This window comes from Lontra canadensis, unplaced genomic scaffold (genome assembly GCF_010015895.1).
Source record: "Lontra canadensis isolate GAN:19392208 unplaced genomic scaffold, GSC_riverotter_1.0 scaffold109, whole genome shotgun sequence".
Taxonomy (NCBI): Eukaryota; Metazoa; Chordata; class Mammalia; order Carnivora; family Mustelidae; genus Lontra; species Lontra canadensis.
In genome coordinates this window covers 6,461,411-6,478,155 of record NW_022631103.1, presented here as the reverse complement: position 1 = coordinate 6,478,155, position 16,745 = coordinate 6,461,411, and the positions used below count along the sequence as shown (strand labels likewise).

General features: G+C 37.9%; 1 protein-coding gene across 1 annotated transcript in view; it reads right to left on the bottom strand.

The window, feature by feature from the left end:
* PATJ (PATJ crumbs cell polarity complex component) overlaps window positions 1-16,745 on the bottom strand; it is a 362,302-nt gene that overhangs the window by 263,396 nt on the left and 82,161 nt on the right. Inside the window, exon 18 of the mRNA XM_032839752.1 lies at window positions 2,658-2,867. Coding sequence (XP_032695643.1) covers window positions 2,658-2,867 — 210 coding nt within the window. The remainder of the gene's footprint in view (window positions 1-2,657; window positions 2,868-16,745) is intronic.

Here is a 16,745-nt window from a genome sequence, read left to right as displayed (position 1 = left end):
ACTTCTGCAGAGGACTAAGTGAATGCTCATTACATGATAAGGCCCACCAAGTGGGCCACCAGAGAGACTGAGACCTTAATGAAGATCTATATGTATCACTATTTACAGCTCATGAGCAAACAGTTTTGCTAAAGGTACTCGGAAATTAAAGAAGGAATTAATGGTAATTCCATTAAATTTTTTAAAGATTTTATTTATTTATTTGACAGAAAGAGAGTGTGTTCACAAGTGGCCAGAGCAGCAGGCAGAGAGAAAGGAAGAAGCAAGCTCTCCGCTGAGCAGGGGATCTGAAGCGGGACTCAATCCCAGGACCTTGGGACCATAATCTGAGCTGAAGACAACAGCTTAACTGACTTAAGCCACTCTGGCACCCATCCACTAAGAATTTTTTAGAGTCCTAAAAGTGACCTTTGTCTTCATACCTTTTGTGGCTTCCCACTCCCCTACTCACAAAGAAGAGTCTAGGCAAAGGTCCACCTCACAATTACGACGTTCCAAAACCCTCTCAGAATGCGGCTCTGATATCCTGAAGTCTCTTCAGCTCTCCCTCCACCAGAAATAGCCCAGGAATCTGCACCCAGGCAGTAACGAAGCTCTGATTTCTGTACCAACTGACACATCCCTCAAGTGCTTCAGAGTAAAGTCATGCTGTTTTAGGCCTCCAGGACATAAATAGTTTGGGATTTCCTCTGGCAGCCCAAGTAACCGGGCAAGTACTCATCAGGGAAAATTGAGACAACAACCCCCTACCCCTGCCACAACCATGAAGATGAGATCTCCATAAAGACATCAAGTTCCTCCCTGCAAATGAATTTGTCCAGAAATCAAACTAGGCAACTCCTGGTGTCTCATGTTGGCTATGGCAACACCCATATATATATATATATATAGAAGACAAAGTCAAGAACTTTGATTAGCTATGTGCTATACTCCATTTTGAAATATTTAGAGTGTCTGATAGTATAACATACCGGCATCTTTATGGGGAATTCATGAAGGCCATGTTGAGGATCCCCAACACATAAATACTACATGTAATACAGGAGCTATCTCTATCTATATATCTGTACCTACATATCTGTAAATGAAGATATTTATCTATATTTACCTATACATATGGACATGTGTGGTATGTTAACATATTCATATAACTTATTAATATATTTCATAGAAAAAAAGAATCTTAGAGTTAAGAAAGATTTTAGCAGTCCTCTAGTCTTGGTCAGTCTTTTCAGAGATGAAGAAATGGGCTCAGAGAAGAAAGGTAGTATAATGATGATCAAATTACTAGGACAGGGGCGCCTGGGTGGCTCAGTCATTAAGCGTCTGCCTTTGGCTCAGGTCATGATCCCAGGGTCCTGGGATTGAGTCCCGCATCAGATGCCCTGCTCAGCGCGGAGCCTGCTTCTCCCTCTCCCACTCCCCCTGCTTGTGTTCCCTCTCTCACTGTGTCTATCAAATAAATAAAATCTTAAAAAAAAAAAAAATTACTAGGACAACGTTTCTCAAAGTGTGAAATTCTTCATCAGAATTATAGGGGTAATTCACTGAAGAGGCAGATCCCTCAACAGCACATCCCAATGACCAGATGAGAATCTCTGAGGGTAGGACCTCCAAAACTGCATTTTAGCCAACTCCCAGGTGATCCTCATGTATATTACATATCTTTGCACTGAAACCTACTGGGCTGACTCATAGGAAAGGTAGAAACGGAGTCCAGGTTTCTTAAAATCCAGTTTAACACTTTACTAAGACCATCTCTCTGTTTCCAGAAGGGCTGCATGCAAACTAAATTCACAACAAGTTAAATATACAGCACTGTGGTCTGAAGCCCCCTGAGTTTATACCCCAACTCTGTCCCTTACTAGCTACATCACTGAGGATAAGCTGCTCAACTCTCTGTGTCCTGATGGCCTCATCTTTAATCTCTTCAAGTTGCCAGGAAGATTAAACTAGTTAATACATGTAAAAGTTTTAAAATACTGACATACAGTAAGCACTCGAGAGTATCTTCATACTGCTTGCAAATTATCATCAAGTATTTTGTTGCATTGCGGAACCTCAGAAGCACCCTAATTGTAATATGGCCCTTAGTCATAAACACTAATCTGACCTGGTACACAAGGATAAGCAGTAAGAGAACTTCAAGATGACCTGACCACACGGAGTTCTAGATGCTAGGGGTTATTAAGGCACTTTGATGGGCAGAAGAGCATATTCAAATCCCATTGCCTACAGTTAAAACAATATAGTTAACTGGATTTTAACTTATCATGCCATCTCAACATCATTTCCAAGTGAAAGTTAAAATGCATAGACTTTTGAAATTTACATCATAAGGAATATGATGAGAACGTGCAGATCTGTGCTAATATTATGAAGACAAAGATAGTAGTAAAAGCTAAAGGACTAGCAACATTAGTAGCTACTATTTATATAACAATGTGCACACACTTAATCTTTAGTCCCCAAAATCTTATGAGACAGGTATTACGTTTCTAACTTTTTAAGTCAAGGACCTAAGAAACTTCTCTTAGGACACAGAGAAAATAAGCTGTGGAAGAGGGATTTGAAACCAGGTGTATTTGTCTCCAAAATCCATGTTCTTAAGTATTACACTATTATCACGTCCTATATTAACAACATTGAACACTTACCACCAAGGGCTTACAGATGCCGAGGCGTACAATGCCTGGCGGCACAGCTTTCAACACGTCCACAGCTTCGGCAAGTGTGGTGTTTTCCAAACAGTATTCATTAACTGAGACCAGGCGGTCCCCAGGTAATAGCTCTCCCCCTCTTTCTGCAACACCATCTGCCACCAGGGAACGGATCACAATCACTGATCTTGTGGGATCTAAAGGGTCCTAAGGATCAAGCCAAGAAGAAAGGTAAGTCAGTTTCTGAAAACGCATAGACTCATGAATCTGATTTCACTATTTACAGTAAGTATCCAGCATTCTGGGGATATTCTTCCAAAGAGGTCAAAAATCTATTACAGTATCACTCTATACATCCACACAAATATCATTTTATATCAAGGCAGAAACATCATCTTAACAATTTCAGCTATGTGTCTGAGGGTTCAATACCTACAAATTTCTTTTTTGAACTTTCGGTGACTGGTATTTTATTGGGCCACAAGAAGTCTGATGACAGTTGAACAAGACTCTCTGATATCCTCACGCACAGTCATATTATAGGCCAAAGACAAGTCTGCTCTTGGGCAATAAGTAGGCTCTAAGAGAAGGAACTACGGTAAATGAAACTTCACTTTTTATGTATTCCACCAGTATAAAATCCTCATGCTAAATCAAAGAAGTTCAAAAAAGATATGGAATCCATGGAATATTCCACTGTATGAAAAAAGGAGCTTAAAAATAACACAGCTGCAATTCATAACATATAAATTGTAACATGGTATAGGGACCCCTTGGTGAGAACTATTCTGATACAAGAAAATAAGCATCACTTCATGAACAAAACCAATGTGAAAATAATTCTGATCCACTGGAAAGGCCCCATTTTTCTTTTTATTTAGCAGCCCAAAAGATAATGTTGACATTCAATAAATGCATTTGATTAATAAGAACAAATTTATAGTCCATTATTTTTTATTTTGTTAGACACTGATATATAGTACTATGTGTCAGGCTCTATTTTAAGTGCTTTACTTAACACTTGTCTATGTTTCTACAGATGAGGGGACTGAGGCTCAGAAAGTTAAGGAAACTTGCCAAGATTACCCATCTGGTAAGTGGCAGAGCTAAGATTCAGATCCAACCAGGCTGGTTCCCAAGTCCTTCCTCTTAACTACCATGCTCTGCTACTTGTTCCACATTAAAATAATGGTATAACTACTAAACCTCAAACTTAATAAGGGAGAGAAAAAAAATCATCAGACCCCAGGTGAAATACTTGTTTTTATTTTGTTCCTACTGTTTCATTACGTACATACTCTTCCATAAAGGCAAGGTGTAGTAACATGAGATTCTACTACTGTTGAACCCTTCCTGACAAATGAGAGACCAACGGCCATGTTTTATGTTAGAATCAGAAGACTTTGTAATCAACAAAATGAGAATCTGCCAAGTTCCAGGCTGTCAGTTTGAAGTGGCTGATGGTTCTTTTGAGTTTTCTGATACACTTTTCATAGACCTCTGTGTTTTAGACATCAAGGTTCATTTTCAAGTACTATATGGAATTTTAACCAAATATATATAAATCAAAAAAAGTGATACAGCTAATTCCTTGAAAAATGCCTTCAAACAGAACTTATCTTACTCTCCTTAACCTTGCTTCTCTGCTCCAAGGTCAAGAGATTCTTGGTATATCTCTAACATGCTCTGATGTGTAACACCTCATATTCAGGAAGAGGATGGAAAGTAAAAATAGTCAGGAGTACTCGGTAACAAAGTATACAGTGTCGAACTATAATTACACCAATATTTTCAAGTAGAGGGAGCTATTGCATAGGAAGAGAAAAGAAAAGAACAAAAAAAAAAGTACAGTGGTATATCAGCAGGCAATCAGCACAGATATAAAAGAGCTGTCTATTTTGTCACCGGCAACCATGAATCACAACACACTTTTCATTCTGAAATATGAAACCATTACATTTTAAGTTTGACACACTAATAAATAAGCTGTACAATTATGTCCTTCATTTAGGATGTCAGCTTGTGATGAAAGGCTTTTTTATTAGGGGGGAAGGGAAACTACATAATAGCATATTCCCCTCATGAAATGCACAGAAAGCAACTAGCATTACTTCATATTAATAATTACTAAACTTTCCCAGAGAAAATTGCAACAGTAAAATATACCAAAAGCAAATAAATGATTTCACCAGCTTGGTACAAGCAATCTCTGCAGTTTCATGAACACCAAATCAAAAAGCACTATTTTTACCCCAACTAGATGAATAGGTTTTCAAAATGCAACCAGCTGAAATGATAATTAGAAACATTTCAAAGAAAGATTAACAGGGCAATAACAGAAATGGAACGATTAATAGATTTCCCTTATTACAAAAAAGTCACGGTAAGCATTCATTTATACAAAGTACAGTCTTCTTTTGGACCTTAAACTATACCAGGTGTGCTTGCTTACTAAAATTTATTCAGGCTGAGACCTCTAGTTATTCTCAACACTAAGTCTAATCTACCACCCCTTTTCCTAGAGGAGAGAACTCAAGGGCCGCTCCTTTGTCAAAAAAAAAAAAGGACAAACCATCCACTTCTGAAGATGCTCCATTATGTATAATCACTATTTCATTTTCTGTGATGACTTTTCTGATGGTGTGATTTCTCAGGTAGCTGAATGAAGCTGCTTTAATGAGGAACAGTCATTTCCTTTCATCCTCATCATAGGTAGTAGCTGCCCTATGGAAAAAGAACAGCTACTGCCTACTGGGATGACAGCTATTCTTTTTTTTTTTTTTTTTAAGGCAAAACCCTACTTTTTTTTTTAGTTTTTTATAATTATTATTTTTGCTTATTCGCCTTTTTATTTTTCTATTATCATATAATGTATTATTTGTTTTAGGGGTACAGGTCTGTGATTCATCAGTCTTACACAATTCACAGCACTCACCATAGCACATATCCTCCCCAACGTCCATCACCCAGCCACCCATCCGACTGCTATTCTTGAGGCTTTGATGCATAAAAAAAGGCTGAAAAACCAGCCTGATTTAGGCTCTTCGTCATCAGGAAGGTCTGTTTTCTGAAAATGTAGCCCACAATAGCATATACATGTTGTAGCAAACAAAATGTTATGACGATATTTCTTAAGACCTCTACCCAACTGCGAGACCCCATGCAGATTTTTTTTAAAGTCCCCATCAGTTTTTATCACCTTTTATCACAATTTTAATACCTCTAATTCTTACTGTTTTGATAAATAACACTGCAAGGAACATTGTTTTCCAGATTCAACATTGTTTTAGACTAAGCAGTCAACAGAGGGCACTAAAGACTAATCACAGAACACAAGAAACAGCATCTTTCACTATGCTAGCCATTCTCTTCTGAAAGATTTTTTCTTGTTTATTCAAAAGGCTTATATTATTATTCACATTATAACAGCATTCCCTATGTTTGCCTCAACTCCACCGTTTATGAAAGTTGCTCCCTACAGCTCTTAAAAATATTATTGAACTCTAACAATCAATTAAGAACTGCTAACCTCCCTCAGACACCAGACCAGAAGACAGGAGATCTGACTTGAATTCTTCTCACTACTCAGATATGAAATCCTGAAAACCCAATTAACTGCTCTGTCTCACAAGTGAATACAATCACTGTATCTGCTTGAAGAAAAGTGCACATAAGAATTTTTGAGGTTTGCTGAAGTGACATTCATGTTTGATATTATAAACACAGGATGTTTCCACGTAGGGAAAATCCAAGTTGACAGAGTCCTCTCCTCCCAAAAGCGAGTGGCATTACCATATACCCAAGCATTCAGTTAATTCCTCTCCCCTCACCCCTCCACTGAGCTGCTAGCTGAAGCATGTCAGTTTGATCTTCTATCTTTTCCATCTGACCTTTCTCTCCATTTCCGCTGCCACTACCTTGGTTTAGCTTCTCATTATTTCTTGCCTAGGCAACTGCTAATCTCCCCATCTCTGCTCTTGCCCTCTTCAGTCTATTTTCCACAGAGATAAAGGAATAATCTTCAAAAATAAAAATGTGGCGCTCCTGGGTGGCTCAGTCAGTTAAGCGTCTACTCTTGATTTTGGCTCAGGTCATGATCTCAGGGTCGTGAGATCGAGCCCTGCATGAGGCTCTGCACTGGGCATGGAGCCTTCTTAAGATTCTCTCCCTCTTCCTCTCCAGTGCCCACTCCCTCACCCCTCTGCTCACACGCATGCTCTCTCTCTAAAAAAATAAAAATTGGGCACCTGGGTGGCTCAGTCAGTTAAATGAATGACTCTTGATTTTAGCTCAGATCATGATCTCTGGATCCCGGGATCCTGACACTCCATGCTCAGCACAAAGTCTGCTTGGGATTCTTTCTCCTTCTCCCTCTGCACCTCCCCCTCTCACACTCTCCCTCTCTCATTCTCTCAAATAAATTAATCTTTAAAAAAATAAAAATAACAAAATTAATAAAAATTCTAAAAAATAAAAATAAAAATGCAATTACAATTTTTTCTCTGTTTGCAACACTTCAGCAACACCCAATTGCCTTCAGGATCAAGTCTTAACTGCTTGGTAGAGCAATTCCCTCAGATCTGAGTCTAAACTCCTCCTGCTCTCCCCTTATGTACCACTTCCCACCTGTTTGCCCCACACATTGTCCCAATAATAGAGAACTACTGAAATCCAAGGACTGTGAAATGCTTTGACGTGCTTCCTGACATCCTACAAACCATTCCACCTACCAGGAATACTTTTTCCCTGTCCCAATGCCACTTCTCTCCATGTTTGCCACCAGAGTCAGATCCAATGTGTTCCCATTGGATGGAGACCCATTGGATAGAGAAGCCTTCCCTAGAAGCCTTCCCTGACTCCCCAAAGCTGACTCAGGAACTTTCTACTCTGTGATACCCCTAAATCCAAAAGAGGACTTCCACAGAGCATTTGTCCTAATATAGTTTTCCTTACTGTCCTGTACCTCCAGAATAAATTAGGTCCTCCTCCTACATGTACCCACCACACCCTGCATTTTCTCTATTATAACACTTTTGACATTTTACAGAAATTATTTTAACTGTCTTTCCTACTAAAAATAAGCTTCACGAGAGCAAAGGTATGTTTGCTTATTTGCTGCTTTACTTCCAGGACCTAACTGTAGTGACTGCCATATGGAAGGTACTCAACAGTAGTTGAAATATTGAAGGACTGAAACTATTTGGTTTCTCTCTCTTCACTGGACTGTTAAGTACATCAAAGGCAAAGGACACATCCCATCATAGATGAATAAGAACAATAGCACTTACTGAGTTCTTGCTGGGCCAGGAATGTTCTAGAAATCTTACTTATTAGAATTCATTTAACCTTCAAACCACCATGAAGGTACCATTATTATCCCTACTTTTAAGATGAGAAAACTAAGAGGAAAATTAACCAAGGCACACAGCTGATAAATGGCAGAGCCAGAACTTAAACCAGTTGGTTAAGTTCCAGAATTTACGTTCTTAGCCTTTAAGTGATGCAGTTTCTCTATCTTCAGGTATTTGCCAAATGAATTAATATCGAAAGCAGGCAAACTGACAGAAGATATATTTATTGCCTTGCCAAAGTGTGCAAACTGAGTCCCTTACTTATCCCTTACTTATCACACTGGTTTATATTTCAGTACCTAGCTGATGAAGTTAGCACAGAATGTGTAGCATGGCTGTATGTACAAATCAAACATGCATTTGTTTGCCAAATTTTAATCTATATATGTGTTATTGAGAATCCATTCATTTGGTGAGCTAATCTAACCTGTAACACCTTTACATGAACAGTTACAAACACGTGACAGTAATTATGCCCAAACAGATGGGCACCATTTCCAAAGTCTCTGTGGTGTCTATAAAATGTAGTACATGAATATCTGTGTACATCCCCACAGGTCAAAGAGTTCAGAGTTCACATAAACTAAGGCAAGAAGCAGGGGCATCACTGGGGGCAGAATGGTGGTTCAGCTGAAATGTGAGCTCTGTGAGAGATATATCAACCTAAAGGCGTGGGGAGCTCTGGCCATGAAGCTGCTCCATAGGTAAAACCACAAATCCATGGAAGCAAATATAGCAAGCTCAGTGGAAATGCATGGAGGAAGAAATGTTACATAAAGAGGAGACAGAAGAAATGAATAAGAATAGTGGTCACATTTAATAAAATTGGCAGGGTATCTGTAAGAGCTATTTTTAAAAGAGGAACGTGAGACATATACCAAGGACTGTTCTGACATTCAACATTTATATGCTTTGCAGTATTATTCCAATGCAGAAAAACAGAAGTCAAGATATAAACAATGACTTAACTCCATGCACTCAAAATAAAGAACAATGTCTGGGTTTTGTTTTGTTTTGTTTTAAATTCTGTACTATAAACCCCTAACTTTTAAAAGCATTAAGGAAATAGGAGTCTTTATAGCAGAATGGCAAAAAGGTAGACCATATTTTATTTCAGATAAAAACTTGTGTCTAATAGATCGATGGAACAGGATAGAGAGTCCGGAAATAAACCCATGCTTACATGGCCAATTGACAAAAGAAGCATGAATATACAATAGGGAAAAGACAGTCCCTTCAATAAATGGTGTTGGGGAAACTGGACAGCTACATGCTGGGTGAATCTGGACCGTTTCCTTACACCACACACAAAATTAATTCAAAAGGACTAAAGGCCTAAATGTGAGAACTGAAACCATAAAACTCCTAAAACACAGGCAGTAATCTCTTAGACATCAGCCTAACCAACATATTTATGGATATGTCTCCTCAGGCAAGGGAAACAAATGCAAAAATAAACTACTAGGACTATACCAGAATGAAAACTTTAGCACAGCAAAGAAAACCATCGACAAAACAAAAAGGCAACCTAGCGAATGTGAGGTGTTTGCAAATGATGTATCTGATAAAGGGTTAATAGCCAGAATATATAAAGCAACACCAAAAAACAATCTGATTAAAAACTGAATAAAGCTGCCTGGGTGGCTCAGTTGGTTAAATGCCAGACTAGATTTTAGTTCAGGTCATGATCTCAGGGTCATGAGACCAAGCCTCCCATGGGGCTCCATGCTGGGTGTGGAGCCTGCTTAAAATTCCCTCTCTTCCTCTCCCTTTGCCCTTTTCCGCCCTAATTAAATTTTTAAAAATGGATAGAGGACCTGAACAGACATTCTCCCAAAGAACATATACAGGTGGCCAAGAGACATGGGAAAAGATGCTCAACATTGCTAATCATCAAGGCAATGCAAATCAAAACCACAATGATGTATCATACACTAGAAAGAATGGCCAGTATCAAAAAGACAAGAAATGACAAGTGTTGGCAAGGATGTAGAGAAAAGGGAATCCTCAGACACTACTGGTGTAAATGTAAATTGGTACAACTACTATGGAAAATAGTATGGAGGTTCCTCAAAAAATGAAAAATAAAAGTATCCTAAAGAAAACTGAAAAAACAGGGCGCCTGGGTGGCTCAGTTGGTTAGGTGACTGCCTTCAGCTCAGGTCATGATCCCAGAGTCCTGGGATCGAGTCCCACATCGGGCTCCCTGCTCCATGGAGAGTCTGCTTCTCCCTCTGACCTTCTCTCATGTTCTCTCTCACTGTCTGTCAAATAAATAAACAGAATCTTAAAAAAAAAAAAAAAGAAAGAAAGAAAAAGAAAACTGAAAAAACAAACAAACAAACCCTATGACCCCAGTAATCCTACTGCTGGGATTTACAACGGCCAAGATACAAAAGCAACGCATCTCCTGTCCATCAGGAGATAAATGGATAAAGAAATGTCACACACACACACACACACACACACACACACACACACACAGATGCACAAACACTGGAATATTACTCAGCCACAAAAAAGAATGAAATCTTGTCATTTTGCAACAACATGAATGAACCTAGAGGACATTACGCTAACTGAAATAAATGAGACCCAGAAAGACAAATACCATATGATTTCACTTACATATGTATAATCTAAAAAACAAATTAAACAGTCTCTCAAGTAAAGAGAATTGGTGGTTGTCAGAGGGGAAGTAGGAAAAATCAGTGAAACAGGTGAAGGGGATTAAGAGGTACAAACTTCCAGTTACAAAATAAATAAGTCAAGGAAATGAAAAGCAGGGCATAATAATAATAATAATAAAAATAATACTGTAATAATGTTTTATGGAGACAGATGGTAACTACACATCATGGTGAGCACTGAGAAACATTTAGAATCGTCAAATCACTATGTTGCCCATCTGAAACATAACATATGCCAACAACATATCAATAATTTAAAAATTATGTATAAATTACTTTACCTTTGATAATTTTGACACTTATTGTCAATTGAGTATATTAAAACATAAAGTTGGTATAATAAACTCATGACAGGAAATACGGTTAAGTCACACAGTCTTAATTCTATGTTTAATTACTCGAATTAGTTCTGAAAGTTCTGTGCTGCTGTTTAGGTCATCACACCAAAATAATTGCTCTCCTCTATGACTGGATTCCTTCACCAAAATGAAATGATTTCAAAAAATGGCTGGGAAAACAACTTCAAACAATTATGAAGTAAAAAGTGAAGAGATCTCCTAACCAATGAATTCAATGTTGTAGTGTACATTATCACAAAAGGAGGCTACTGAGCCTAACTCCACAAATACATATTTATAGGTGTAAGGAAGTATTTTTAAGATAATTTTAAAGGATCTACATTAATTTTTGGATAACATGAGGTAGATAGCTATGGAATATTTGATAAGAGAATTACTCCAACTCAACAATGGCTGACTAAGAGAAAGCAAAAAGTGGCAAATCTTTGTTTCTTCAAGAGTATACTCTTACATGTGACCGTTATTATTTGAACTGAAAAGGTATTATGTTAAAATCTAAATAAATTAACTAAGTGAAAATTTCAAGATAAGATCTCAAGGAAATTACTAAGATGGAGAATACTGAAAAGAAAAAAAATCTCCTTAAAGGAGAGACCACCAACTCTTTCATCCTGGAGGTAGGCAGAGGAAAGAATTGGTACAAAGGTGAAGTTCATGCATACACACACACACACACACACACACACACAAAACTTAAAAAACAGTGATCTGCAGAAGCTCTGATGTACAGTTGGCATGAATTAAAAATTCCATAGTGAACAACGTCAATGAGGAAACAGAATCCAAAGGTATTTTTTTTAAAGGAGAAAATATACATAGGAGAGAAAGACAAGGAAGACCGCTATTCAAACCACTATTGGTAGGATGGGAGTAGATTAGATGTCAGGGGACAAGTTTTGAGCCCCAGCTTGGTACCAGCCTGGCTGTGTATAATTTCACAAGTTCACTTCTGTAAGTCAGTTTCCTCACTTGTAAAAGGAGAACACTGGATACATGACAGTTAGAATCTGTTTCCCCAACTCCAAAATCCTGTAACTAAATTTGACAGAGTATGCTGAGTCAAATTTGTCATTAATTTCTACCAAAACATTCAGAAAACCACTATAAAAAGTAGGGAATGATGGAAGTTAATTCAAAACACAGCACTGGTAATGAAAAAAGATGCACACTATGGTCACAAATATGGTATAATTTTAGTTAGTGATGTCTTTTAAGAACTCATTAAAAGGCAATGACTACACAAGATCTAACTTCCTGGGTATTCTACCATCAAAACAGAACATAAAGTATTTAGACATGTGCCCTTTTTTTTTTAATACAATGAATCTTAAAACAACTTTTTTTTTTCTTTTGCCATTTTTAGATTGCATCAAAAGACATGTCAGGGACTATTAGTTGAATTAAAATCACTAGAATAGTTCTGGTTTAAGATAGTGGAAGGTAATTAATTATACTAAAAGAGCTTCTGATTTGACCAACAAGCTAAGTATTTACTTTTAGGAAAGAGAAATAAATGTATTTATAGTGAATGCAAGGCAATAAATAAATGATTTCATGAATAATGAGCAAGCTACCTTATCAGAATCCAATCCCATTTTTAACTATTTTATAATACAGCCAAGTATTATACTAATCATACCAATTACCGCAACACCATCATGTTCAAAGTACCTACAAAATACATTCAGTGCACTCAAGATAGATTAAACTGATACGGTTCCTGGCTCCTTGTGTCTTATTACTTCCTAAATAGTATTAGGCATTAAGAATAGATTTTTCCATGCATCATGCATAGAACTAAACAGTCCCTGAGCAGCACAGTAAGCATAACACGTAAGGCAATTAAAAGTGCAATGGAAGAGAAGTGGACAGAGAAACGTGCTATAAAATCAAATATATTGTAAAAGGAAAAAAAAAATTCATCAGCCAGCACATAATTTTGCTCTGCATAGCTTGGTACTTTAAAAGTCTATTTTAAGCATCACAGTAATTTAAATGGTTCAAACAGGAGTCCCGAGGAAATCACTTCTTAAAGACTATTTTTTTCTCTTATCCCTTTCTAGTCTCTCACTAGATATTCTCCTTGGATATTAGATCTGTTGCTTGAATGTTTTAGCTCTTGAAAATTTTTTGTCATGCTGTAACTGTTTTCCATTCACTCTTAGCCCAAGACGTTTTCTGGTTTTAATGGAAAGAATACAAACATACCACACAATTCTTTACCTACAGGTCCCATCATCTGGCTGAAATGTCCACTATGCAGACAACAGTACTCCAGTCACACCCTCTATCAAAACTACATTACTTGAAATATGGATATACTTTACACTATGGAACTTCACACTTAAAAATGGTTAAGATGGTCAATTTTATGTGTATTTTACACAAAAAAAAATTTAAGTAGAAAAATGAATTTATATATAATAAATATCATAATATCTTCTGGGGGGAGAAGGAAACTATTTTAGTTGAAAGTTATTATGATGTAGACAAAGTTATTATGATGTAGGGAAAGTATAGACACATAAAACTTGAAAAAACTTATCTAATGTTAGTTTTGGAATTTATTTTCATTTTCCAAACAAATCATTCTCAGCCTAAGCACTTATAAAATACTAGCTGAGACTTGGGTTTCTCATTGATGAAGTAAGAACAATAGTATAGGTTTCACAGAGTCATATGAAGCATTAAATGACACAGGTCATGAAAAGTGCTTTCTAAGTCCGTAATGGTTACTTCATAAGTACCCTTACTGTTCTATGGTTCTCACTGTAAATATGATGAGGGAGAAGAAAACAGCAGGAAATATGGGACTGAGGAGTTAACAGTTACCATTGAGTTTACTGTGTTTTAAACTCAGCTGAGCATATGTGATATAAACCAACAGTGCTATCGGGGCACTTGGGTGGCTCAGTGGGTTAAGCCACTCCCTTCAGCTCGAGTCATGAACTCAGGGTCCTGGCATCGAGCTCCACATCAGGCTCTCTGCTCAGCGGGGAGCCTGCTTCCCCCCTCCCTCTCTGCCTGACTCTCCGCTTACTTGTGATCTCTCTCTCTGTCAAATAAGTAATAAATAAATAAATAAAATCTTAAAGAAAAAAAAAAAACAGTGCTATCAACTATTAAACCATTGGTGAGCTTATGCTTACGTGGTAACATGTGAAAATGAAGAGCTGACCCTGTAACTCTCCAGATACAAAGACTTCTGCATCAGAAGAGAAGTTCAGAGCAGCATGGCGTCCTCAGCCCTCTTTCTCCCTTGGAGCAGACACTGAAAGACAGGAGCCCTCTCTGGGCTGGGAGGTTTGCTGACACACACAGCTGTATCAAGGACATGGCATGCCCTACACTCTGTAGAAAAATTCTGTTATTTCTCCTTGAATGGACAACCAATACTCTTTAGTATGCAGCATATAACATGCAGAATAAAACTTTACCAACTCTGAAACTGTACAGGAGAAAGGCCACGGAATCCTGCCGGGAAATCTAGGACACAACGTGCCATTTGTACGCTCTGGCAGTGAAGAAAGTGGACAGGTCTCTAAAGAGCTTTGGAGGACTAAACTCAAGGAACCACAAGATTCAGAAATGATCTCCAGTAAATCTTCTGAAATTATAATAAGTATTTTTCTCTGGAAAGACAATGGGAAATTTTTTGTCATTTATCATTGTGTTAAGCCACAGTTATGAAAAATCAGTGAAATTTTCTGGTCTGAAGACTGTATTTTCACACCACTGGAGCATAGACTTAGAAGCCCAGCTCCACTCATGACTAATTGGGTGATCTTGAGGAAATTCTTAACCTCCTGTCATCAAGTTTCCTCAGCCATAAAATGAAGATGATTACAGGAGCTACCTCATGGGGTTGTGGGGATGATCAAATCAGCTTATGTATGTATCAAAGCTGTAAGCAATTCCTGACTCGAGTAAGCAGTACATAACCCATAATTATGGGCTGTTATTATCATGTGAAATGGTAGCCCTATTTTCCAAATAAAATAGAAGAACACAAAGTTTCCCAAAGGATTTTTCATTAAAAGGAATAAAACTCAAAAGCTTAGATAGAGATACAGTTAACAGCCAATGGGAATAAAAAAGACGACGATGATGATGACTTGAAATAAGGACCAAGTAATCAATTTCAGGACATTCCTGTGCCTGGCATGTCCACTACCTGTTTTTCTACAAGGCATACCTCAGTTCCCTGTAAGACCCCTCTGAATCCTAAAAAGCAACCATCACAGAGGCTTAGTCTCACTTCCAGCACTGCTAAAACCATAATGTATCATACAGAGTTGTTCTCAAGTCTGTTTCCTTTAGTGTGTTCAACATATGTTAATTCATCCACTGACTCCCTACTCCCAAATGTATTTAAACTCCATGAGGACATGGAGTCTATGGTTTATTTTCTTCACTACCATATTCTCCATGTCCAGAACAGTGCCTGACATAGACAATGCTCAATATACATTTGTCAAAGATCTTTAATGTCTCTTTTCATCTGTATATAGACCATACTAGTTCATATTAAAGGACCAGTAGCTTTTTTGGAAGGAGAGAATGAGTACAGGTATAGCCACTGTGCACTGAGATTCTATTTTTTAGAATCAATGAATCATCATTTTTCAGTAACTGATAACATATTATTTTATGCCTAAGAAAGTGTGGGCATTTATATATATCTTTTATTTAGTCTTTGCAACTTTATAAGGCAGTTATTATTTCTATCTCAGACATGATTATTTTAGTAAATGGAGAATAAGAAAGACTAGCAAGCCTGTCAAAAGTCCTATAGGGAGGCACAGCCAGAATGAAAATCCTAGTCCTCTCTGACTCGTAAGTTGTGCTGTTAACCGTCCTATATGCTCACAGTGCTGTATGGGTGAATGTCCTATCTGACTAAAGGAAAATATAAAAGGAACAGCTGAAAGGGAAACAAGAGCCCTAGAAAATGGATATAAAAATCAGGCAGCCAATCCCCTTTCATGCATCATTAACAAATTAGGCCTCCGGTACCAGAAGGAGGCAGTACCACTTCCTGGCCCTCACTGGGGAGAGCACCGCCTCTCTGGATCACTGCCTGGCTCCAAATGACACCCACAAACAGGGCAGAGCAGTACAAATAACAGCCTTGGGAAAACAGGTTCTCAGGACCTGCTGGTGTTTCTGATTCAGTCTTTCTGCCCTACTGCAGGGAGAGCTATGACTGTCATCTACCAGCATGGTTCTCAATGGTGACATCAGAATCAAAGGAGGACTTCCAAAACACGCTCACACCCAGAGAGGTAGGGGAAGCCTGGTGATGAAACAGCTCTGGAGAATGAGTTTCTTCTTTAGACCAACATTTGTTTTTTTTGACAGTTATTTTTCTGTTTTTAATTACATGGGAGACAGATACACAGCTAGACTGATATCCGCTAACTTCCTGGAATATGTTCAGCATTTCACAAGAGAGATGTAAATGCCAGGTTTTGCAGTAAATCTGAGCGTCTTTAAGCCTCTATTTCAGTTTTCTGTGGCTGTTTCATAAACACTAATATTTGCAGTGAAATAGTCATGAAAGGTAATAAAACAGATATACCATTTTCAGGATCTACCCCTCCTCAGCAGAAACAGTCCTTAAGAAATATTTGTTAAAAGGGGAGTCACCCTATGAGAAAGCACCAACCCGCTGATAAGCATTTG